The 26,599-nt window shown below is 44.6% G+C and overlaps 1 protein-coding gene across 2 annotated transcripts in view; it reads right to left on the bottom strand.

Moving 5' to 3' along the window:
• STAB2 (stabilin 2) overlaps window positions 1-26,599 on the bottom strand; it is a 144,753-nt gene that overhangs the window by 88,640 nt on the left and 29,514 nt on the right. For both annotated transcript variants that reach the window (XM_028121647.2, XM_088025671.1), the window contains exons 7-18: window positions 23,133-23,258; window positions 22,018-22,214; window positions 20,270-20,403; window positions 14,472-14,605; window positions 12,779-12,861; window positions 11,066-11,215; window positions 9,550-9,693; window positions 8,942-8,998; window positions 8,663-8,788; window positions 4,073-4,126; window positions 3,687-3,767; window positions 1,436-1,588 (exon numbers count right to left, since the gene is read on the bottom strand). In XM_028121647.2, coding sequence (XP_027977448.2) covers window positions 1,436-1,588; window positions 3,687-3,767; window positions 4,073-4,126; window positions 8,663-8,788; window positions 8,942-8,998; window positions 9,550-9,693; window positions 11,066-11,215; window positions 12,779-12,861; window positions 14,472-14,605; window positions 20,270-20,403; window positions 22,018-22,214; window positions 23,133-23,258 — 1,439 coding nt within the window. The remainder of the gene's footprint in view (window positions 1-1,435; window positions 1,589-3,686; window positions 3,768-4,072; window positions 4,127-8,662; window positions 8,789-8,941; window positions 8,999-9,549; window positions 9,694-11,065; window positions 11,216-12,778; window positions 12,862-14,471; window positions 14,606-20,269; window positions 20,404-22,017; window positions 22,215-23,132; window positions 23,259-26,599) is intronic.

Raw genomic sequence — 26,599 nt, 5'->3', positions numbered from 1 at the left:
TGAGTCTTTTTGGCAGAGGCCCTATTTTCCAAAAATCTTTCACCTTTGGGATAGGAGATGAGACTATTCTCGTCTGGCCTGTTCTGATCTTCACCCTAGCTCAAGCCAGGTGATGTACCTGCCAAAACTTTTTTTTTCAAAGAATGAACCAAACAAAAATCACTGGCGGGGACTGGCTGGGAAAGCGACTAGGTTTCAGCCTCTCTTAAAAAGGGGTGCTCAGAATGGAATCAAATCCCCCAGATGGTATATGACTGGCATGGAGAACAGGTACCTGCACAATATCCTAAAACATATCAGAAGAACCAGCCACAATCCTGTACCAGGTGACCAACCAGCTATTTCCAGCCTTCATGATAAGAAGAGGAATCAATAAATAAAACCTATAAAATGAAACCATTATTCCTTGCTCAGTGCCCATATTCCAAGGATATTTTGAGAACAATCATTGAAGTATTATTGCAGTGTCCTGAAAAGAAAGACCCAGACCGATTATTGCACTAACTTTGGGGGTATGGTTTCCATGGGAACTGAAAGATCACGTGTACAGCAGTGTTGAAATTTGGGGTGCTTTGCATAAAATCAGCTCAGCCAAGTAGGTTGCTATGGAAATAGGAAAGGCCATTAGAGGGTACCCAAGCTCATAGGCAAACAGAAAGTTTGGTATTTGAAAAGAAATACAGAAAGATGGTTGATTGGCGAGGCCAGAGCACCCACCTGAGAAGAAATTCTTTTTTAAGTTTCTGGGAGTAAAGCTATGAGCTTGGAGCAAGGTGGTCCCAGGGGACACAGGCAGGGGGTGGTCCCACTTCTTCTGGTGTAGTGGGCTGAATAGTGTTCCCCACCAAATTCGTGCTCCCTTGAGTAAGTCTTTGCAAATGTAATTAGTTAAGATGAAGTCATACTAGATTGCGGGGGAGGTTCTGAATCTAATGGCTGGTGTCCTTAACAGAAGTGAGGGGACCCACACAGTGACTAGAGTGGGAAGAAAGCCACGTAAAGACAGAGGCAGACATTGGAATAATGCAGCTGAGAAACGCCAAGGATTCCCAGGAGGCATCAGAAGCTGGAAGAGGCGAGGAAGGATGCCCCCTCCCAGAGCCTGCAGAGGGAGCACGGCCCTGCTAATGCCTTGATTTCAGACCCCTGGCCTCCAGAACTGTGGGAGAATACATTTTTGTTGCTTTAAGCCTCTTCCTTTGTGGTAATTTGTTATGGCTGCTCTAAAAAGCCAATAGATCTGGGAGGCATCGATCATGGTTATGAGCTAGGACCTCAGGCCCGTCTGCCTCTTCGTGGAGACAGAAACCTGTCTGGAATGAGGCTCCTGGGGTGAGACTCTCCTTGCCAGCTTCCTCAGGAGCGTGAAAGGGAAGGATGTTGTCTGCCCTGTGGGGCTGTTGGGGGCCCCTCTTTATCTTCCTAGCTTCCTTACCAGTCTCATCTCTCTCTTGCTTTCATCACATCGATGGGGCAGAATCGGCACAATGGAGGGAGGAATGAGGACGCCAGTCAGGGTGTAGATTCGGCCGTTTTTGGCAATGATCTCTGTCTCTTCCATGGCCACCTCATTTGCCAGAATCTGTCCCTGGAAGGAAGCAGGGACATCTTTCATTCTGTCCTGCAGGACACCAGCCGTCCCCAGGCAGACCTGGGTGCGTGGCCTCCTGTCAGACGGTTGCTGCGAGAAGGGCCTGGCCGACAGGCAAAGATGGATTTTTTAAAAAAAAAGGCTGGTTTATTTATTTTAGTGAGAGAGAGAGAGCACAAGGTGAGGGGACAGAAGGAGAGAAAATGCCAAGCAGGCTCCATGCTCGGCGGGGAGTACGATGCGGGGCTTGATCTCCAGACCCTGAGATCATGGCGGAGCAGAAGCCAAGAGTCAATCGTTTAACTGACTGAGCCCCCGGGGCGCCCCAGGGAAAGATGGATCTTAAATGAATTCTTGACTGACACCGGGCAAGGATGTCTCTGCAGAGATGGTCCTTGCAGGTGCGGGGCTGGGAAGGGGGATAACTATTCCAGCTCTATGATATATTTGCTAAAAGACCACGGGTTAACCATTTTACCTCTCCGTTGGCGAAGCAAAGATCCTTTCATTCAGATACATTTATTGACCCTGTATTGTGCTCTGCTTTAGGCGCTGGGGATACATCAGTAAAAAACCCAGACAAGTCCCTGCTTATGTTGTAGGGGAGGGAGCAGAAAATGAACAGATGGGCCAAGAATTCTGACCTCCTTTCCCCCCAGATCTGCTCCACTTGTGGTATTAAAGGCAACTCCATCCTTCTGGTGGCCCGAGTCAGAAGCTCAGGAGACTTCTTCCTCTAATCCATTAGCAGATTCTCTTGGGGCTTCCTTCAAAGTGCCATCAGAATGCAACCACTTCTTCCCATAGCCTTGCTACCACCCTGGTCTGAGTCACCATCGTTCCTCTCCGGGTTATTACAGTCAGCTTCTAACTAGCCCTCCCCGAATGGATGTCTGATCATGCCCCTCCACGGCTCGAATCCCCCATGGCTCCTCATCTCATTTAAAGTAAGAGCTCGTAGGCCATGCGTGACCTGACCCCTCTTCTCCTTCTCCCTCCTGCTGCCTTGACCTCTCCTACCTCTCTTCCTTCATTCCCTCTGTTCCAGCAACAGTGACCTTGCTGTTCCTCAGCCAGGTCAGGCATATGCTCCCTTCTTTGTGCCTTTCTTTGCTCCCTCTCTCTGGAATGCTCTTTCCCCCAGATATTCATGTTGCTTGCTTGTTTCTTCATTTCCTTCAGGCCTTTGCTCAGATGTTTTCTTCTGCATGAGGATTTCTTGGGCATTTTATTTAAAATGTCAGCTTCATCCTTGCTTTATATCCCCCTTCTTTGTTTGTTTGCCTTAGCACGTGCTACTTTCTAATATTTGCTGTGTTTTACTTATTTAATTTGTTTACTATCTTCCTATTTACTAGAATGCAAGTTGCATGTAACCAGGGACTTTTCTCTATTTGCTCATTGGTCTACATTTAAGACCCAGAATGGTGTCTGGCACCCAGTGGGCACTCAAGAGATAAAGAAAAGATGCATCATCATTATCATCACCATCAAGAGTGAATCAACAGGAGATATAATCTGCACGCTGTCAGACTTTTGCTCATATTAGCCCAGGGAGTTAGCTGAATAACACTGCCCTCACTGAGTTTCTTAATTAAGTCATGTTCCCTCCCACCACAGGGCCTTTGCACATGTTCTCCCTTCTGCCTGGAACACTCCTCTACTCATCTCTGCTGAAGTTCCCTGTACTCATCCTTTGAAACTTGTCTAAAGCATCGCTTCCTCCCTGAGGACCTCTAGATGCCCAGCCTTCTCTTACTGTAAACTCTCATTATAATTATAATTGCACTTATTATAATTGTAATGAAATAATTAGCTGGCCATTAATTAGCTGCTCGAAGTCTGTTTTCCTTGCTAGAATGTAAGCCGGTCTTCTTCATTGCTTTATCCTGGGCATCTAGATCAGAGTCTCACACCTGCAGCTGCTCAGCAAATAAATGAAATCATGAAAAGCAAGAAATAACACATGAAGGAAGTAATCATCAAGACCGTAAGCCTGGGAGTTAGGTTATAGGTAGGATAACCTGGTGAACAATCATAAGCAGAGCAAAAATGCATGTGAGTCACAACAGCGCGGTAGAATTTTTTCACCTACGTTGTTGGTTGTGTTGAACTGTATGATCTGGTTGGCCAGGCTCCTAATGTGTGGGATCACAATCAGAGAAGCCACTTCCAGCTGCAAAGAGAAGAGAACAGCACAGACATTTTTGAGCAATGCATAGAGCCCTGCTTTTGTAAAGTTCTCATTGGAAAAAATAGCCTGGAAGTCTAGGAAATAAATAATGGGAAGTCTGATGTCATCAGTTTTGTGGCTTTGAGGGTTTCTTTGATAACGGGCTCATTATGCATTGCTTAGGGTATGCCCAGAGCTACAGATAAAGAACAATTGTCATGGATTTTCTAGCACTGTAATAATGGAATTTAAGATGAGGTCAGATATGTGGAAAGCAGGAAAAAATAGGGCAGGAAAGTGGGGCCAACCTGAGTAAATGGGACAATGTGGTATCTGACGAGTTCCAGAAGCTTCCGAGATCCCTGCAACGGAATCAAAATACTTCTTTAGTCATTGCAGAAAATACAACTTGCCCCCCTTTTGTGGGAACTTCCTCCAATGACTTTGGATGCGTGATCAAGAAAAGTCAATGCCCCATAATCTCTTCATTGGGAAGTGCAGGATGAGAAAAACCCCATCCTCAAGGAGCTGACATTCACCAAATTCCTCCTTTGTGGCAGGAGCTGTTCTGAAAGCATTATACGCATATTTTATCTAATTTTCTTAAAAACCCTGTGAGGGAGGGACCGCTATTGGCTCATTTTATGTGGGATAACACCAAGTTTTAAAGACACCACCGAGGTCACAAAGCTAACTTAGGATAATAAGCCTAAGAAGTTCTCAGTCACTCTGTTCCATTACTTCTCTGAATGTCTAAAGCTACATTCTGGAATTTCTAAGATAGCCTCAGTTGATGATTCTGTTTCATTTTCCCCATAAATAAATGTCTGCTTGTCAGACCATGTGCTGGTTATTTAGGAATTTACACAATCCTTCTTAGGAATATCTGGGCCGGACGCTCTCCCCTTCTGAGCCGCCATGGCCCACAGTCCTCTCTCCTTCAAAGCCCTTGCCATGATTTCTTATGCTTCAGAAGCATTATAGCAGTGGAGAAAAAAAGAGAGTCTTAGGACTATCAGCGGGATGAGCAGTCCCCGTAGGGGTGCCCTGGGGAGAGCGTACAGAGGTGAGGACCGCAGGGAACCACTCTCTGGGGACCAGCGGCCGTGGGGGTCTGCAGTCTCTCAGCAGAATCGGAGCTGGGAGTTTCAAGCTCATAGCCCTTGAGTTCTGCTACTTAAGTGGCGCGGCCGTGGTTACTCTGGCTTGGACGGGAGGAGGATCACAGATCAAGATCATAGTCACCTCCCAGAGGTTGACATTTTAGGGACATGTCCCAACAGCGAGAAGTCCCAGGTCAAAAGAGAGCCCAGCTGAATCTGAGGCCCATGTGCCCAGACTCCGCTCTGCACGTGTTCTGGGTCCCTCGGCCGAGGGAGTTTCCCCTAAGTAGAGTGACCCTTTATCCTGGCTTGTCTGGTACAACCCTGCTTTACGCCTTGCATATTGGCAGCCCCATTCACTCTCAAGCATCCTGGTGTGGATGATACATTGTATGGCCACCATATCGAGAAGTCCAAAGCAGTATGTGCAGGGCAGGGTTACCCGTAAGAATGTCGGAGTTGAACCCCCAGTAGCCAGCCCTGGCAGCGATGCTTTCTGTAGCCTCAGCTCTGTTACTGCGTGACTTCAGACTCTTAGATTCTGGCTCTAATCTTCCCCTTGCAGCTGCCTTCTGGTACACGCAAGTGAGGACTTGCAGGCTGAAGCAATGAGATTATAAGTTTGGATGTTCAGTGGCGGAAGGGGTGAGCAAAAGTGGGGACCGCTGGGAAATGTCAGCCCAAACTGGATTGCAAGGCAGGGGCGGGGTCTGTCTGGCTTATTAATCAGAGTCACCGAGCCACGCAGTGTGTGGTACACAGGGGGCCCCGCGTCAACATTTGTGCTGGTAAGTTAAAAGTGGGGGAGGGGTCCTGGGAAGAGCACTGAGCTGGACCTTGGGGTCCTGAGTTCTAATCCTGATTGTGCTGCTGTGACCTTGAGCAAGCCACGTAGCTCCTCTAGGCTCAGTTTGGCCTGTAAAATAAAGAGAGTGGTGTGGACCCCTTCCAACCCTCTGATTCTGTAGAGGAGACTTTATTAACTGGATCATTTGCTTCTAAAGCCCTAAGAGTTAATTGGTCTTGGATTGTTTTTTACAAGGAGCAGGAGAATGAAAGGGACAAAGGAACTGATAGGTGTCATTCCCGCCATTGTGTGTGCCTGTCCCCTTGTCTGGCTGGGAGCCACGAGGGCCATCGTTCAGTTAGAATTGAGTCCAGTGTGGCTCAAATAGACAGGATGTGCATCCAGGTGCTGCTCTTTGTAGCAGAGACTTTCCGTGTAGTTAGTGCATCCTTTCCCTTATGAAGACATTTGCTTCCTCCTTGCTGTTTTAGGTAAAAATGACAAAAACCCAGCCCTTTGATGCCAGGGCAGAAAGAAAGTTTTTCTACCAAATTGTTAACATGACCCCGAACTCTGCAATTTCACCTCCCTTTGTCCCATGTTACGTGCAAGGTATTTGTGAGCTGGCAAGGGCCAGTCTCTGGTTCCCTGTGCTTTCATTTCCCCTAGTTCAGTGATGAAGTCATCAGCTGGGGCTGGTCATCAGTAGCTGTGGTCTCTGTGTGGATAGGATGGTTCCTGGACTGAAATTTTGCTTCAGGGAGAAGCAGAAAGATACATTGGAAAGGAAACATGGTACTCTAAAATCAGAATTAGAAGCCATTCCTCTAATGGAATCAGTTTATTTTCCATCTCATGGGCATAGCTGATGGGGACTTTTCTGTCTCCAGCTGAGGTTCTTCCCGGAAATAAGGCTGAAGGATGCTATTAAAATGCATGGAGAGAGAAGGACCTTCCTACAGGTTGAGAAGTTTTAACCAAACAGGCTCTGGTTCTGAGAAAAAAGCGGAAATGATCATTCTATTCCTCGCTTAGAAATTAAAGTGGGAGAACAGTTTTGACTCAGAACGAAGAGACTTGGAGTGTTTATATTCTCTGCGGGCAGAAAGATACTGCCTTTGAGAGCAAGGAGATTGAGAGCCAGGAGCAGTGGTGTGCTGGTAAATCAGTTCTGTGGGGAAACAGAGGAGCCCAGATTTACAGAGTTGGCCAATTTCTGCCATGTAAATATTGCCACCATAGGTTAATTTCGAGCTGCAAGGCAATCTCGGTGAGCGAAGCTGGGAACAGGTACACAATCTACTTGAGAGCCCAAGCAAGCCAGCCAGCTCCAGCCACAGCTGGAAGGAGTCATGACAGAAGAGAAACACAAGAGATTTCTGAGCAAAGGTGCTTGACAGAAAAGCAGGGAGGTTGATGTTTCTCTATTCTAATTAAAAGGTTTTATCTTAATTTTAAGTGTTGCAGGTTAGGTGTCTGAGAACTCCTTCAACATTATTTTAAAAAAACTGGTATCAAATTAGAAGCTATGTACTCAATGAAGCCATATAATCTCAGGATTTTTTATAATTTCTCAGGGGAGCAACATTACTTTTTAGCTTTAAAATTAAGTATGAGAGCTTTAACCGCCTTTCTGCAATAGCTAGGTTTCAGGAAACTTGTGTGTGAATTGTATTTTTAAAATAGCACCCTATCTTGAAGACACTGGGAAATCTAGCATTATAAGTGGAAACCGGTAGCAAGTCCTTTAATATGGTGAATGTTCATTTGCAGTGTAAGAGATTGCCTTAATTCAAAGTTTTCTGAAGGCAAGATACCCTTGTAGATACCTGAAAGTGTTCTAGAAAGGTATGTATCCATATGCATCTCTAAACCATACATGCAACAAGATTCAGGGTTCCAAAAAGAGCGTGGCCTGGGTTAGAAAACTGGTGCTTCCCCAAATGTCTATTTCTAGATCTCATGGAGATGTTACTAAATCAAAATGCTTGGGGTATGGTTTGTGAAGCCGCCTAGTTAACAAATTCCAAGGGTGATGCCTAAGTATACTGAAGTTTAGGAATCACTACCCTAAAAGATCCGGACCCTCCATTCTGTATAATGAACCGATCTACCCGAGGTCATGGATAGTCTTGCCCCATTGGCAAGATGGTAGCATGATTTCAGGGCACTGGAGGAAAGCTCACAGCCCTTCCTGTAATTCCATCATTTGACATTCTAATGAACAAAATTCCATAATTAATTACCCTTTCCTTTGGTTTAAGGCTGTTATTTCTGGGAGAGGAAACACATTAAATGGTTTCAATCACTTATACTCTTATGTGAAGGAGTAAAAAAATAATCTCCTTTCTAGAAGAGAATGTGAAAGAATTAAAGGCCTTTGTGGTATATAAGGAGAGACTATTATGAAGAAAGATGAAAGCAGTAGAAAGGAATGCCTGGGGCATCTAAAAATAACATTTACTCCTTTTTCTTTTTTTTAAAGAAGGCTTCATGTCTAGCATGGAGCCCAACATGGGGCTTGAACTCATGACCCTGAGAGCAAGACCTGAATTGAGATCAAGAGTCAGACATTTAACTGACTGAGCCACCCAGGTGCCCCCCAACATTTATTCCTTTTAAATTTAGCCTAGACCTGGCCCAGAATGGCCTAGTTTAGAGTTCATTTGCAAGGTAGTTTTAGAAGTTGTAGGGAACTTAAAATATTGATTTTGCTACTGAGAAATATTAGAAGAGCCAGGAAAAATCAAACCAATCATTTAGACCTGAGGTTGCAAAAAGATTTCATTTCCTGTGCTCAGTCTGGCTGGCTATTTGGAACTCTGCCTAGGAGACTGTAGCCACATCCATAGTTCCAGAGGACTGTGATTGATTAATGATGTCTGCATTGGTTGCGGGAGGGTAGGTGGTGATAAATGCGTCACTTGTGGAACGTCCCTAGTTTGGAAAAAGTCTGTATGGGCTCACATCATGTCAATGATGTCATAAGAGTAAGTAGGATACCATACCTCTGGGGAAAGGAGGTAATCAAGAGTGCCGTCCTTCATATTGTTTAATGCTTCATTACTTGGAACGAAAATGGTGTATGGTCCACCAGCCCCATCTTCATCTAAGGCATGTCCCACATTGGTTTCCTGCATTTGAGGAATGAAATTTTATATCTGCAACCTATCTCTGACAAATCCTTGAAGTAATTCCTTAGCAAATATTTATATTTGATACCTCTGCTCATTATACAAAAGATTGGACATAAAACCATTTTCCAGAAGTTCATGGAAAGTACATACCTCTAACAAAGATCTGAACTTGCTGTATCTTGGTTGTAGCATTGTCATTATGGTTTGCTAAAAATCAAGAAAAGAAATAGGTGGTTTAGGATATAGACACCCCAACATTAAAAGGTCTGTGACAAAGTTTATGTGTAAATGTGGATAGAAAAGACCCTGGTCAATTGCAACACATTATAGAGATGTTTCCTGTTGTTAGTTGAATCGGTGGTTCAGATCTGTATGTTCTAAAGTAGCCTTTGACCATCATCAAATGAGTCAAAAGAAATAAATTTTTATCACAGGGAGGACTGCTCTGCTCCATAAAGCACAAGGGATAACTTTTCATGACAACTGGTTACTGGACTGAATCATCATATGTGGCCATAAAAGAGATCATAAAATTGAGATCTTTCCAACACCCAATGCATGTTTCTCTTTCTGTTGACAGAGATACCCAGAATTCTATTGAAAACAGAAATTATCCCATTTTCCCCATGGTTGGGGTCCTAGTAGACATGAAAGACGAGCCCATAGTGCTGGCATGCATTTTCTTCTTTGATATGACTCTCCAGGGTACAGAGAAAGATGGATTTGGGTTGACCTAACTTTTACCTGAAATGTCTCACCTTAGTGTTGCTCTCAAATGTGGGTGCCATCTTGTCCATGGCTCTGTCAAGGATGTGCAGGAGCCCATTGGAAGCAACTATGTCCCCCTGTATAATTTTTACCTTCTTTTTGCCTCCAGAGAGTTTAAGTTTTATTTGATTGTCCTAAAACACCAAGAAAAAATAAAATTAATGTGGTGTCCTTGAAGGAGTATTGGATTAGAAGTCCTGAGTCCTTGGGATCTATCATTTATTGGCTATAGGATCTTGGATAAGTCACTTAACCCAAAATGGGAAGATGTCATTTGCTTGCTTCACTTCACAGGTCTTTCATTAAGATCAAATGAGATAATGTGTGAAATCACTGATGACTACAAGGGATTGCTAAATGTGAATAGGAACCCTAGGTCTCCCTGAATAGACTGCAAGGTCAGAAAGGGTAAAACAATTCTATTTACTGTAAACTTAACACCTACTTTAGTGTGTTGTATGGACAAGGCACACAATAAAAAATTTTGTTGCATAAATGACTGAAGCTAATTCCTTCTTCCTTTCATGTGGCTCTTATAAGGTATAGACAATAACTATGTGTTGAATGAGTGAATGAATGAGTGAGTGAATGAGTGAATGAATGAATGAATGAGTGAGTGAAAGAATGTCCTTGTGAGAAAAGGAGATACATTTTCATCCATCTATCTAGATATCTACCCATCATGCATCCATCCACCCATCATCCATCCATCCATCCTCTCACACACAGTATAACACATTGGTTAATGATTCGGGTCTTGGAGTCAAGGAGTCCTACGTTTGAACCCTGGATCTGACCCTTATTTGTGACCTCTCAGTTTTCCCACTTGAAAAATCACCTTTAGAGCGTTGTTGCAAGTCTTATATGACATAAATAAAGGTTCATCTCAGTACAAGAGTAAGTGCTCAATAATCTAACAAATATTGATAGTTGGTGAAATGCAAGAATATAGGCCATAACCCACACATGCACCTTCTGTTTACTAATCACGTCCCTCCGGCTCAGTAAAGTCACAGAAAGAGTTATCTGTGAGAGGGGAGGAGGGTAGTTTTACTTAAGCAACAGAACAGAACCAACGGCATTAGGAGAGATGGGATGCTAGGTTTGCAGAGGATGGATAAACTCCAGTAACCTAAACCAAACATAATCCATTTTCTTTTGCAAGAGGGATGCTGATCTGGCTTTGTGCCAGCACTTCCAGGAAAGAGGTTTACTACGAAGCTTCTCTTTCCTGCTGGCACCCAAATGACGTTCCCTTGAAGACGAATTCAAACCAGAGCAAAATCCAACACTTTATAACCCTCTTTCCACAACAGATCCCTCTGGCCCGATCCTTCCTGGTGTTGCTCTCCACTTCTTCCCTCATAGGGAAGTGCTTTGGCAAACGAGGAATAAGGAAAGACATTCCCCGTAAACTTCAAGAGCCCAACCACAGCTGGAGTCAGCTGTGGGCCCTGGCTCAGCAGACACTTCTGTTCTGGAAGTGAAAATCAGAGAGGCCCTTACCCTATCGCCGTTGAAGATTTCTCCTGACTTTCCAGTCAAAGTGTAGAAAGTGTCTGTGTTATTCATATGCTCGGTGTTCATCTGCCCAGCAATTATGTGGAGTTTCACGAAGTACTGAGCAGCCTCCTTATCCATCAAGAGCTCTTTGACCTGAGGAAAGAGAGCCAGTCCCTTCAGGTTCCACTGGTGTTTGAAGGACAAAATGAGGTTGTGAGGCATGCATTGGCCAAAGATGTCAATGCCAAGGCCCCCTAACTGAGGCCTGGGCTCTTTCAGACACAGGTGGCTTTGGGGGGCAGAGCGCAATCTAGAGAGCAGGAGGTGGTGCTCAGGGTCCTCTCAAATCACCAGGAGCGAGGAAGGTGCAAGCACCCAGGAATCAGCTTGAGCCCAGGGATCAGATGGAAATGAAACAAGAAGTTATGTGAAAAGAAAGTACAAACTAGATCCATGGAGCTTTTGAATAGGAAAATTAGGATTTTTGAAATCCACTGGATCAAATCTACATTTTGTCAGTGTTATATATCAACAGCAATCAATCAACAGATACTTTTTATTAACTCTGTGTAAATAATCTATATAGTAAACAAGAGACCACATGCAAAGTGCCTCATTCAGAGACATTCAATATTTGTGAGCTCTCCTCCCTATAGGAGAGACGTGAGGCATTTCTGAAGTTTAATGGTTGATTCATCTCAGATTGTCCAAAGGTGGTGACATATTAGGGTGAAGGGTTCTGGAGCTTCCTGGGTTTTTATTCAATGCAGCAAAAATTATTATCATAAAATATCTTGGTTGAAGAGAAAACACTTTTATACAGATCAATATGTCCATTATCTCCATTAAACCCAATGTAACAATTTCACTGACACCATCATGATAGGACACTTCCGCTGGGCACACTGTGAGTTTCATTCCCACTGTGTGACATCACTTCAGACAACAGTTGCTCACAGGGAAGACTACCGTGTTCTTCTACTTTCCTCTACCACTGTTACTTATGATTTTTTAAAAAAGATTTTAGTTATTTATTTGACAGAGAGATAGAGAACACAAGCAGGAGGAGCAGCAGAGGGAGAGGGAGAAGCAGGCTCCCCGCTGAGCGGGGGGCCTGATGTGGAGCTCGATCCCAGGACCCTGGGATCATGACCTGAGCCGAAGGCAGACGCTTAACTGACTGAGCCACCCAGGCGCCCCTATGATTTTTTTTTTTTAAAGTAGACTCCACGCCCAGCATTGAGTCCAATGTGGGGCTGGAACTTGAGACCTTGAGATCAAGATCTGAGCCAAGATCAAGAGTTGAATGCCTAACCGACTGAGCCACCCAGGCACCCCATCATTTATGATGATTTTAAAGAAACAAATATGCAGTTAATACATTAGGTTAATTCTTCTCGCAGGAAGTAAGCAGTTTTGCATAATGCAAATCCTATTTATCAAATGACTACACTTACGATCCCTCAGTCATTACCCTTGAAGGGGTCATGATTGGAAGGGGGCATTGGTGGGTCCTCTAGGGAGCTGGTAATAGTCTTGCTGGATACACAAGTACATTCACTTTGTGACGAGGCATTGAGTTGTGCACTTACAATCTGTATGCTTTCTGTAGGGGTGTTATATTTCACTAAAAGTTTACCCCTCCTCCCCAAATCAGCATCCTTATCATCAGATTTAATTTTAATGGGGATTTCCCACTTTATTTTAAATACTTACATCGAATCCTTTCAGTCCCTTGTCTGTGGGCAAGAGCACAGTGAATGGTCCCAGGTTACTTAGTGGCCGGGCATAGGCTTTGTCTTAGGAATAGAAATACATAAAGAAAGAAAACACCAAATGAATCAGTGGCACGTGAAGAGTAAAAGCAAGCAATGGTCCTTGTGGTCCATTTAAGCCCTTTGACTCAAGAGCTCTTCTCTTCTAATTGGTATGTGTGGCCCTTGGTAAACTGGGAAGCTCTAAGAAAGCAAGGCATCATGATGCCATGGCCCCAAAAGCTTCTATATAACTGTGTGGTTTTTCTTGCAGCCACAGCCTTGGCTTCAAGGAGGCACTGCGATGAGACCTTCTGTGAGGGTCATGTGACAAAATCCTCAGTCAATCCCAGCAGGTCCCTGACCCGGTGCCTGACTTTCTGAGCTGTTTGAGCAAAGACACAGCCCTGTTCCACCCAGGGCCAGCTCAGAAGAGCCTCATGCTTGGTTTAATACTCTGCTATGGCCACTTGAAATGTTCATTAATTTTTGAACCAAGGACCCCATCTTGTCATTTTGCATGGTGTCCTGCAAGTTACAAGTTATGTAGCTGGTCCTCTTTCCATCCTCCTGGAGAAGCTGGGACAGCAGGGAGGGCTCTGGGCTGTCACACAGCAGACAACATGGACCAGCACTTCATAAATGGGTGGAAGGTCGACGGGACTTTGTCCAGGGAAATGTTCGAGAGCACAGTCAGCAAAGGACACTCTGTCACCCCCATCTGCTGTCATCTGATAGTTTGAGTTGTTAGAGGAAGGCTGTAAGAAGGCAGAAGCATGCCACAAATGCTTGACTCCCTGTAGGATGCCTTGTGCAGGCTGTATGTTAGGATTTATGCCAACAACATGGCATGGACCCATTCTCTGTGCTCTTTCTGGGAAATCATTTTTTGGTGACTGGTAGATACTTGATACTGGTATTTTAAGGCTTCTGTTGATTGGTCAAGTCTGTGTTTTACTTTCTGTTGGTCAAATTTGTATCTTATTGAAAGTCTTGTCCAATGCTGCAATCAGCTATAATATTTCATTCTCAAGGGGGTGCTGGGTAATGACCCCTAGAGGGCTTTTGGAAATGATGAGGGCATTTTAGATTGTCACCCCACCTGAGGGGTGGGGAGAAGAGGTGTCACTATAGACAATTAGTGGTTGGGGGAGGGGGAAAGACAACATTGCTAAACATCCAGCAGTGTGTGAGAAGGTCACACCAACTATTCTCAAAATTCAGTGACACCCACTGCAGCGCATGGATACAGCCACAGGTTTTAGTCACTCTCTATTCCCAGTAGTATCTGCCAACCTCGCTTCATACCTGGAGGACCTGTAAGGTCAAGGGAAAGGGATAGTCTCTATCCTCACATCAGTAGCTGCCCTGTTTCATTGTTGTTGCAGACCTGTTAATCTATAGTGACCCAGGACCCTGTCCTCAGCATTCTGCCTTCTAACTGTTGCATTGCTGGACCCGCTTGGCACTAACTCCTTGTCTCCTTGGAAACAGCTGCCCGTTCTTTCCCTCTCAGCTGCATGATGCCTCCCTAGAGGACCGATTCCAATAGATTCCTCCCCTGCCCACCCCTTTCTGAATGATGGTGTCTTGCAGATGCCTTGCCGGAAAGAGGGTTGCCCTTTATGTGGAAACCTGTACCCATAGCTGCGTACCCAGGAGCGAGATGAAGGAGGTCAGCCTTCCTTGCCATTTTCCTCTGGGTTCACTGTTTAATTCTCTGAGTCGCTCCATGATGTTTCCATAACATGTTGAGCCATCACCCACGTAACCTTTCTGGCAAGTGCATCTGCAGGGAGGGTGAAAACACATTCTCAGGGTCTTAGAGCCATTGAGTGTTGAGATCCTACAGTCCAACTCCCTCATCTGAGAACAGAGTAAGGGCAAGGGTCGTGTGCATATTTATGGCCTATGTTAATGTCATGATCTAGCAGAGGGCGTGGTTCAGAGCAGGTACATAATTAACGGTTGAATGATAAGTGGCAATTGAATTGCAATAAATATATAGATAATGGAATTTGCAGAAATTTTATACAATAGTTTCATAAAAGACTAATAGAGTTAAGGACAAGGTTTAAAGGTGTTCCAGCAGTGGTGTGCTGGTAAACGTTTAATAACCAGCTCTCTGCAGGGAGTAGGGCAGAGCTCTGCTTTTCAGCTTTTGCCAATTTCCATGGGTCATACTCCCACCTTGGCCAATCTTAAACTACCAGTGTGATGTCACCCAGCTTGCAAAATCGTGAAAATTTAACCATCAGCTTTTGTGACTTGGTAAGCCCTGGCTCTAGCAGACCACTGCTACCTAGCAAAGATGAACTGACTGCCGGTTGAAGCCGGGAGGTGCTTTGGAAGGTGCCATTGCACAGGATCCCGGGATAAGTGGAGAACCAAACACGAGGTGGGGGGGGCGGGCACTGCAGAGATGAGAGCTGCAGGGAGGCTGTGGCCATCCATACCACAGACATGACTCACGTTGATGAGAGGCTTCCAAAGGACAGTTATACACTCATGAGTCCAGTTTTTTTTCCAAATATGGTCCCATGGCAAACAGACATATTTTCAACATGTTTGCTGAACAAACATTTCAGAGTTTTATTACCCCCCACCCCGGACTGCTGTGGTGAGACTTCCTAACTGGCCTTTCTGCCCTTACTTTCCTTCTCCTCAAACTGGTTCTTCACACAACCCTCTGAGCGGTCTCTCCAACAGGGAAATCTGGCACCTTTGTGCTGAAAACGACATGGACTCTGTTCATCTACAGAAGAAGTCTGAAGTGCTTAGCATGGCCTGCAAGGCTCCCAAAGGGGGAACTTGCTTACGTCTCCTTCCTGCTGCATGCTGCAAATTCCAGCAATCCCAAATTGCCTTCTCTTTTAGAGACTGGGACGCCCTTCTCAGGCCATGTGCCCTGCCAGGAATGGTCGCCCAGCCTCACCTCCTGGTTCAGGCATGACCTGCTCTAAGGAGCCTTACCTGGCCTCCTGACTCTCCCTGACAGGAGCAGCCTGTGGGTACCCCCTCCATCACAACCCTCTGCACCAAAATGAGCCCCTGAGGTGTTGTCTCCTCTGCTGGATGGGAAGCTCTCCTAGAACCTACATCCCACTCGTTCCTCATTGTACCCCGGCACTTAGGATGATACCTAATCGTTGAAGTGATTATTTACCAAGTATCTACTTAATTCTAGGAAGCTGGCCCGGGAGGAGGGCTACAGAGCTGATGGTAACAGATATCTTGCCACTTTAGTGTCTCACATGCTGAAGATGGGCCTGGGAACAAGCAATTTTGAGCAACATGATAAGACCACTTGACCTCCTAAAGTCTCAGCTTCCTCATCTGTGAAACGGGTTTATTAATACCTTTAGGGTTGTCGATGGAAGAGATGATGCACGAAGAACAGCTGGTACAGTGACAGACACATAGGAAAAGCTCAGTACTTGGTAGATGATGAGGACGATGACTAGGATGATGATGGTGATGGTGGAGAGGGTGGCAATGGCGCCACCAGTCCTGCGGGGGCGGGGGCAGGATAGAGCAGAGCTAGTCCATGACCATACGGCTGAAGTTCCGGAAAGAGCCACGATGGAGGATTGAATAGGATGCTATGGGGCACAGAGGAGGAAGGGACTAATTAATCGTGCCTGGAGAAATATGGGACGGGTTCCCAGAGAAAATACCACTTAAGAGAATTCTACGATACATAAGAGTTTCCTGGCTGGCTGGATGACTGGCAGATCATTTACTGATTGAGACTTCGGAATTTTTTATAGAACAACCAGAGTACCCTGGAGACATTTGAGAATGTCTGGAGATATTTTTGGCTGTCAGAACTAAGGTGAAGGTTCTGCTCGCATCTAGTGGGTGGAGGCCAGGGATGCTGCTGGGCACCCTGCAATGCAGGGGACAGCCCCCATATCCAAGGGTTCTCCAGCCCCAAGTGTCAATAGTGCTGAGCTTGAGAAACCTTGTTATAAGGAATCATTCAGGTAGATCGAACAGTGAATCAAGGGTCTACTTAATACAGTCAAATAACAGTTTCCTACTCAAACATCAACTTCCTCTGCAAGTCCTGTGTTCCAGGACAGTGAATTTGAGAAGCACAGAGTGGGGGGGGGCAGGGCGGATTGGTAACTCTTAGAGAGATACAATAGTCCTTGTTCTAAGTTACATACTTTTCATTTGAAGACAGCTGATAATAGCCAGGCAAGTAACTCGTGTGAACCGCTGAGTATGTTTCTCTCTAAAAGTTCCTTAAGTTGTTATGAGGCCAATAGTCTGTTTTATATAAAGTGACTTGACTTCTCTTGCTTCAGGATGGCAGGAGAATCATATTTTAATGGAGACGCTGCTGAATGGATTGCGTGGGATATAAATACTTTTTATTGTTGTTTAAAATCTTGGTCCGGAGTCTGAGATTTCTTGAGACGGTTTTCTGACGGAAATGCTCTCAGCTGGCCGTGGTATATTCACAGCAGGGCCCCCTTCTGTAAATTGCTTCTTTATTAGGAGTGAAGGTCTCTTGCTGTCTTACAGCTCTAAAAATACCCCTAAGCCACTGGCATTTTGTAAGTTATGGGATGGAATTAATTACATAGAGTGCTGGATGAGATTTAGTGCAATTGTAGGGTGTTCCAAAAGGCTTACTACAGTTGCTTCCTTCACTCGTTCACTTGTTCATTTCAGTCCTTCATTGATTCGTTTGTTCCTCCAAAGTGTCACTCATGTCATTTTTGTAATGGGTGGCAGGAGTTGTTGCGATAAATATGAATAAGACATGGACCCCCAAGGCCTTACATTCTAATTGGGAATTGAGATCAGTAATACTAATAGCTAATATCTATTAATAGCTGCTATTCCAGTTACTTGGTAGGGGCCTTACTACGGTGTCTTATTTAATACAACAATCCTATGAGGTGGGTTCTCTTTCTGGCCCCATTTTAGATGAGGAAACAGCGGGACAGAGAGGTTTAGTATCTCATTCAAGATCACACAGCCTGTAGGTGGCAGTGTTTGTGCTCATCACGACTGAACTATGCATGTACGGTGTACAGAAGCATTCCAGGGTGCTCCCGGAGCCCAGAGGACAGGGGAGACATCCTAGAGGTGGAGACACTTCAGCTGAACAGTAAAGGATCACTTGATCTCAGCCAAAGGGCTGAGAAGTGATGAACAGTGAAGGATCTGTATGCTAGCCTGACTCAGAGGAGGCGAGGGGAGAATGAGGTCTAAGCAGGGGGAATGGCATGTGAGAGTGTATGGAGCTGGAACATCATGGCATGTTTCAAGAACAGCAGGTGGGTGGAACCAGAGCGAAGAGGGTGTTCACGGGAGTGGTGGAAACGATGTTGCTCATCCATACTCTCTGCAAGCAACCCTTGGCCATACCCTAGGGAGAATCGTACCAGGAAGAGCTTGTGCCAGTCCCGGAAGCTGGTCTGAAGGCATTTAGGCAGAGGTACCCGAGTATGGTCTATGAGGGGGGCTCAGGCCCTGGGAGAGCATGTCCCCTTGCCCCGGTGGAGCTGCCCTGGTGGAGGGCCAGAATGGGGACCTCTAAGATGCAGTGCCCAGGGCAGGGCAGGAAGCTATTTGTTCTTCTTAGTAATGATCAACATGGAGCTTATAGCATAAAAGGCTGCTTATAAGCCTCAACTCCACTCTTTCCAAGGAGATACTCCTGGTCTCTAGTGGACTTGTCAGGTGAAGGAAAAGTTACATGGCCTCTCCAAGGTCACTCGGTGGTGAGAGAGCCCACGCTTGAGCCCATTCTTCTTTATTGGGTGGACCTCTGTGACTAACACAGTATGATTTTGAATATTCTGCATAAGCTCCTTGCCATATTGAAGAGGTGTAAACAAAATAAATCTTTATTCAAGGTAAAGTAAATTACCTGCACTAAGTTGGTGATGGGCCTATTATCGGTGTAACGTAACCAGTCTTTAACGTCATCATCTTTCCAGCCTTCCCAGACAGTCCATCTTTGGAGAGGGGGATCAAGTGGTACCCCACTGACATTCTAAACACAAGCTTTAATGCCACTTACATTATTCTGATGTTCCTTCCAGTTTCATTTTTGATTTTATCCTCTCAAATACAAAGGAGAGAAAGTGTTTAAAGTAGCGTACTCAGACTTTCTGAGAGAATGGCGAAACGTGTGTAAGCTGTACACACGTGTGTTGGGTGCAGATGTGCCTATATGCATGGCTGTGGTGTGCTGGTGTGTGCATGCACACGTGTGGAGTGATTTCTGTATGCCAGGTTCTGCTCAGAGACTGATGAATATATTCTCATGTGATCCTCGTCACAGGTCTGGTGGGAGGTACAATTCTTTTATGACAGAGCAAACATAATTCAGAGAGGTGAAGGCAAATGGCAGAGCTGGGACTTGAACCCAGGGGTTCTGATATCCAAGCTCTCTTGACTCTACCCACAGGGGGTACAGATCTACTTACTTGCCCGGATAAAACATGACAGTCCTGAACCCTATCTGGGCAAATCCACATATTTGAGGCCCAACTGTAAAAAGAATGAACTTCAAAGAAGATGAAAAGGGGCTCTGCAAGCACAGAAACTGGTTAGTAATTACATGGTTCAATGTCTACTATGGTTTTGAGCTCACAGTGGCCGTGAGTCCTTCACAGATGCTGATGACAATGAGAACAGAAAGTGACACAGAGGTAGAAACCTTGGTCTGGGAGTCAAAGACTGGGGTTCTAGCCTCAGTTCACCCACTAATGAAAACATAATACAGCTCTATAGTAGTTTCTAGAACATTATCTCACATTAATGTGCATAACATGGTGAAGTAGACATCACTGTGCTCATTTCAATCGTGGAGAAACCAAGACCAGAGAGATGGTGTCACTTTCCCAAGGTCATTCAGCTGGTAGATACCAGTCCTGAGACTCAGACCCAGGTCTTTCACCCCCAAATACCATCTTCTTACCACTACACAAGCTGCCTTTGCCTCAGGAGTTTTCACACAAATATTTTTACTCTCGGTAAGTCCCTTCTCTTAAAACCTGGAGTCCAGGAAACACCACTGGTGTTTATTCACCTTCCCCGGTCTTGTTTGGCACCACTAGCAAGCAATATTTCACGAATGAGGAAACAGGCACATACATTCGAGGTCAAATGCCTGTCATCACAGCAGACCTTCGTTTTCCCAGTGACCGTGGTTTCCTTCTCCCACACTCTAATCACTTACTACCGAGTTATCAGGCCACGGCTGTACCTCAGCACGTTCTAATGGTCATTACAAAGGAAACAATTGTTGAATGATTCAGTGATTAAAGAGAGATGTATTGGGTACCTACCATGCTCCTTGCATCCTGCTAGGTGGGGCTGAGGGTGGGTACAAGACTGAATAAGACACATTTCTTGCCCTTAGGGGAACTGACAGCATTGACTGGCCACCACTTGGAAAGAAGGTGGTAGAACTGAACAGACTTACTTGGGTTGGCCTGGTGTGATGGTAGTGCAGTTAGCGTTCCTATGACAGGGGTTGCTAGACGCACAGACATCGATCATGCTGCACCCCACTCCAGGGACATAATTGTGGTAATGTTCTCTACACTCACAGTGAGACTTCAGAAGACAAGGAGAGAAAAACGAAGGGTCCTCATTAGTCACAGAAGCTGACATCCTTCTTGAATCCATCTGTATTTTGCCCTAAAAACTAACATGGGGCAGGTCCAAAGTGTGGGCTTCAATTAAAAATTTGTCAAAGGATTTGGAATTGGGAATCATGTCTATGTATTTCACCCTTTGGGAAATTACACCTTGTTTGTAAAGTTCACCTTTTCGGTTTTCTTGTTTCCTAACCCTAGGCTTTTCTGGCTCCATAATTCCTGGTTTTAGATCGTCTACAGGTGAGCAGAGACTGAGGCTCAGATGGGAGATGTTATTGCTCTAAAAGAGTGGTTTTCAACTGGGAGTCTCAACCTAAGTTATGTTGGGCAATGTCTACAGATTTTTCTGATTGTCACAGCAGGAGAGGAGGGCAGTGTCACCAGAGGCCAGGGATGCTGCTAAACATCCTACAATGCCCTGGACAGCCCCCCCAACCAAGGATTCTCCAGTCCAAAATGCTGGTAATGTCAAAGTTGAGGAACCATCCTCTGGAATAATGGGAATAATGAATGCCCCGCTTCTGTGTGAATAATGGGGGGTTTCTCCCATTTTTTTTCTGGAGACAAAATTTATTTTTAATCTCACTCCCAAGGTCCGGGACCTTGGCTCAGAGTCTAATGTGGCTTTTCCCATAAGGGCCCTCATTTTGGGGATGGAGCCTCAGCTCCTTGAATTTCTTTCCAAACCCACCTCAGACATTAATAGCAGAAATAGTGTGTGATATACATTTTTTCCCCCGGAAGATGAGATTGGGTGGATTCTCTGCAGGGAACTCCCTGCGCATTGCCACGGGGTGATTGGTTTGCTGGGGACACATGACTCTGGTTGGGCCAGGCACTGAAGCCTTTCCTCCTACCAGGGCAACAATATCCTTCTGTACAGAGAGATTTCCTCCACTGAGCTTGATGCACAGTTATGGATGCAGTGGGCACCCACTAAATAGTTGATGGATGAATGAGGTATTGGTGAAAGGGCTCTTTTAACTGGATTCCTCAGCAAAGGTCTCTGGACCTGGCTGTTTTTTACCCGTCAAGGTCATGATGTGATTTAGAGGGACAGGGTCTCACCCCAGAATAGCCTCACTGCTCCCTACAATCTGTCAGGGCTGCCTGCCATTTTGTAAGGGCTCATCTCTTTGGGAGAGAGTATTTTTAGTTCTAAGAGTCCTCTTTCACCTTGAAAAGACATAAGAGGGCATAGAGGATTGCAGGTGAAAGTCAATGACCTATTCACCCAAGACTCGGTTAACAGTTAATTTGTTAATCTAATTTGAGTTGTGTATATATTTTGTCAATTACCCTTGAAGACCGGGACACAAGAGAACATAGGACAGTTAAGTTTTCCCTGGGGGGGGGCTGGGAAAGTGTGAGTTCAGAGGATGGACTGGGGAGGGGACACACTGAGGTTAGCCCTGAGCTCAGGGAGGTGTACCTGGAGAGGCAGCCCAAATTGAGCATTGAAAGGGCAAAGTGGGAGAACCTAGCAGACAAGTGATACCCATGGCATGGTTTTAGCTTTGGTGGGCTGCCCTACTTCTAGATGCCCTAGTTCCATGCATCATGTTCTCACCTGTCCGGGCCCATCATATATGCACACTGTAGACTCTGTAGGGCAATTTCCGTAGTGAGTCTGGCAGGGGTCTACTGGTAAGCACACTTGGCCATCTCCGTGGTAGCCTTCTTGGCATGTGCAACTGTGCCGATTCGGTCCCAGGTAGGTGCAATGAGCATGAGGATGGCAGATTGCTTGTAAACATGGATTGATGGCTTGAAAGGCAATGGCAGGGTATGAGCTCATCAAAGTTGCACAGGCAGTTTGATAGTTTTAAGAGAGAGAGAGAGAGAGTAATAAACAGTTCACCTGATGCCCCCCACCTGTTGAACAGATTTATATATGGCTGTCAGAGATTATAACTACAAATACTGTGTTGATATATTACTATGTCATGTTATGTGTGGATTTAAATATAAAATAGCATGAAAGAAAGCACTCATGCTTGTTGTATTTATAATAGGTACTGACCCTGTCTAAGCATTTGCCATACATTAACTCAGTTAATCCTTACAACAGCTCTGTAAGGAAGGAGCCATTATTATCCCCATTTGATAGGTAGGAAAATGGAGGCACAAACAAGTTAAAGAATTTGTCCAAGGTCATGGATATACTAATAAGCAGATCTGCGATTTGAATGCTGGCAGTCTGCCTCCAGAGTTCATGTTCATAACCAATACACAACACAATCTCTCACAAGGAGAATGAGCATGGAAAGGAAAGGAAATATAACAGCCAGTGCTCATCATATCATGTGCCCTCTTTAATTCAACTAATGAATCAGTGAACATTATATCAAAAACTAATACCGTGGCTAATTGAATTTAAATAAAAAAAAGGAAAGGAAAGAAAGACAGGCTGTATTTTATCCTAATATCAGTACAGTTGATATAAAACTATGTGTAAAAATCTATGTATGTGCTTTGATAATAGAAGGAGTGAGTGCCATTTATCGAAAAGCTATCATGGATGAGCATGTGCTCCGCACTTGTTATATATTTCATTCAACTTAACACAGAGATAAATTGAGGTGCCATTGTGTTAATATTAGAGAGGTTGTGAGGTTTTGTTTTTTCTGTTGAGTAACTTAAACGTCTCAATTAATGAGCTAGCAGTATCTAAATTCAACTTACGCTCACAGTAGTGGCCATTGCCTTGGTAATTGGGAAGGCATTTGCATTCCAGTTTCGTTTCATCTTGGCTGGAAGGTGAGCATCTGGAATTTTCGGGGCAGAGCAAGGCTGCACATTCAGGGATGGCTGCAAAGCAAGATTGTTGAGATACTCACATTAGTAGAATAACTGATTCTAAAAAACTCAACCAATGCAGCGTTCTTTGTGATTAAAAAATGTAATTAAAAAAGACTCACTGTGACAATTCAAAAAACAAAGAATGTATAAAGTAAAAATGAACCATTTTCTGATTCTCGTTCTTCCATTTCACTCCCAAAGTAAATAATATCAATAGTCAATATACTACATTCACTTATAAATTTATTTAGGTGATTTTTTTTTAAACAAAATAGAATCCTGTGAAGCTATTTAGCAACTTGATTTTTAATTTAACAGTATATTATGGAGGTTTTTAAAGATCTATTTTAATCTTTTTTTTTTAAAAGATTTTATTTATTTATTTGACAGAGAGAGACACAGCGAGAGAGGGAACACAAGCAGGGAGAGTGGGAGAGGGAGAAGCCGGCTTCCCGCTGAGCAGGGAGCTGGACGTGGGGCTCGATTCCAGGACCCTGGGATCATGACCTGAGCTGAAGGCAGATGCTTAACGAATGAGCCACCCAGGTGCCCCTATTTTAATCTCTAATAACTGTGTATACTTCATCATCTAGGGGGGCACAGTTGGTTGTCAAAAACTACAAGGAATCTGACATATTATCCAATGTGCAAAGCTAAGAAGTTGGGCTAATACAGTTCCGAGGATGCCGGTAGAAGCTATGAGACTCGTGGGTCAGAGGTGAAGGACAGTTTATGACTCACATCAAGAGTAGTGGCCAGAGTGGTGGCATTTTTGCACCAGTTCTTCCAAGCCCCAATTCCTCTGGGGCAATGCAGAGAGGGGCTGCCGTGGATTCCATTACAGGGGAGGAGCCCCAATCTTAGGGAACCTAAGTTTTTGTTTTTTTGTTTTTTTAAATCATAGGCAATGTATTATTTAGGGCCCAAGCAAGAGACAAAACCACACAATTTTTTTAAATTAAATTCAATTAAATTTTATTTTATTATGTTATGTTAATCACCATACATTACATCATTAGTTTTTGATGTAGTGTTCCATGATTCATTGTTTACATATAACACCCAGTGCTCCATTCAGTATGTGCCCTCTTTAATACCCATCACCAGGCTAACCCATCCCCCCACCCCCTCCCCTCTAGAACCCTCAGTTTGTTTCTCAGAGTCCATAGTCTCTCATGGTTCATCTCCTCCACCAATTTTGCCCCTTTCATTTTTCCCTTCCTACTATCTTCTTTTTTTTTAACATACACAATTATTTGAACAGGGAATGTTTTAGTGTAAAGAATTATCGGCAGAAAACCCATGAGAGTTAAAAAGAATTCTAAAGAAGGTCATCCACAAGGAGATGCCAAGCCTGAGGGTTCATTTGGTGCCCGGGGAAGCTGCTTGCCACTGGGTGCTACCAGAACTGGAAGCTGAGAAGCTACCCCCTCGGAAGGGTAGTATACTTCTGTGTGTGGCTGGGGCCAGGGCGGCTATAGGGGCCAGCCGTGTGGGAGAGAGGGGGGCATGGCTGGCTCTCCAGATGGCCAACCCTGCAGGGCCCTTAGTGAGCATGGCCCAGAGGAGAAGACATACTGAACAGCAAGCACATCTCTGTGTGGTGGGACACAGGTCTGTGGAGTCTGGGGCTCCTGGCTATGCTGCTGCCACTTGAGTCAAGCATTAGACAAGGTACACAGTAGGCAAACACTGGAGGAAGCTGAGCCCTGCAGGGACTTAGCACTGGAGAAGCTGTGGAGGGCTGAGCAGTGGAGAAAACCCAAGTTCTTTGGGGCCCTGGTGAGTGGGTGAAAGCAGAAAAAGGAAGAGAAAACCCTTCCTTCTTCAGTGTCCCTCCAGCACCCTCTATTCATAAGATTTTACATCTTGCTGGCTGGCAAATGAGAAATATTTACAAATTCCTCTCCATTATCACAGAACAGGCAAAAAAGATGAATTTTGAGCTGAAAGGTAACCCACTGATAACTCAAACAGGCAGTACGCATGCCTACACTTGGTTCCCAAGGGAGACCCTACATCTTCCAAGGCTGTTTGCAATATAAACCTCCTTGAAAAGATGTTGGAACAAAGAGCAGTCAGTGTGCTGCACTCAAGAAGCATACAAATATGAGATACTCATGGAAATTGTCCCCAACAGTGGCTAGTTGAACCAAATGGAGAGAACAACCCCCCAACTCTTTCCATAAAGTAGAATCATTGCCAGAAGGTGGCTGCCCTTTCAAGGATTACATTTCCAACCCCTCTTTGCCTCTAGGTGGGGTCATGTGACGACTTTACATCGATGGACTATTGAGAGGAAGTTGGATGTGTCATTCTGGATTTCATAAGCAGGGGCTTCTCCATCCTCTCGTCTTCCTTCCATGGCTCAAAGCGGAGCACCCTGAGGTGCTACAGAATGGCAGAGGCACGAAATAGAAAGATCTGGATCCCTAATCACCATGTGGTGGGAAGCTGGTGTCAACCATGAACACCCATACAGGACTGTGCATGAGTAAGAATTACACCTCTGTTATGTTAAGCTAGAGGTTCCCCAAATTCTCGGGTTATGGTGTTTAGTGTCTTAATGTTTTCATGGTGCCCCGGTCTAAAAGAAATATCCACCAGGTTTATTAAGTTGTTAGAACCAAGGAATTCAGTAAGTGTGTCATGAGACCTCAGTAACAATTTGAAAAAGTAATGTGGTTGGTATAAAGAGAAATATTTTTACTTCATTCTTAAATAACCATATTTACTTATAAGTGGAATGTGTGAGCTTTTCGGACAATCCTCAACGTCTTAAACCTCGGAATCAGATTGGAGACTCCCTCCCTCATTCCATTCGAAAGGGTTTTTGCATGATTACTTGCTTTTTATCTTAGCAACCACTGAAAACACAGCTTTGTAAGGATGATATTGTTGAAAGGGATCTAGTGCTACCTAATGTTGAAATTGTGAGCCGACTCAAGCTAGCAATTTGTGTGGTATTCTATGGAGGCATCACTGTCTCCCTCAAAAGTTTAAAATATCCCATAACACCCTTGTGAGTTTGGTGTGGTAGCTTGGGATGCTTGGTACAGTTTTGGAATCTTAGTGTTAAGCCGTTGGATTTTTGTGTTTGGTTCTTGCAGCGGCTGGTGTTATCCTAACGGGAGTAGGATGTGCCACAGTTCATTCAACCATTTCCTACTGATGGCCATTCAAGTTGTGTTTAGCTCGTGTTGGTCTTACAAATTATACTGTCATGCATTTCTTTGTACATATATTTTTACCTACTGGTGCCTGCCTCTCTTTTTACTCCAGGTAAATATCTAGAATGGGGGCTATGGCAGAAAACTGTAAGCACACTTTGAAAAATTTAAAAGCTAAAT

This window comes from Eumetopias jubatus, unplaced genomic scaffold (genome assembly GCF_037043125.1).
Source record: "Eumetopias jubatus isolate StellerSeaLion01/CBP00866 unplaced genomic scaffold, mEumJub1_p1.0 scaffold_8, whole genome shotgun sequence".
In the NCBI taxonomy this organism is placed as follows: Eukaryota; Metazoa; Chordata; class Mammalia; order Carnivora; family Otariidae; genus Eumetopias; species Eumetopias jubatus.
This window is presented reverse-complemented; position numbering and strand designations above follow the sequence as displayed.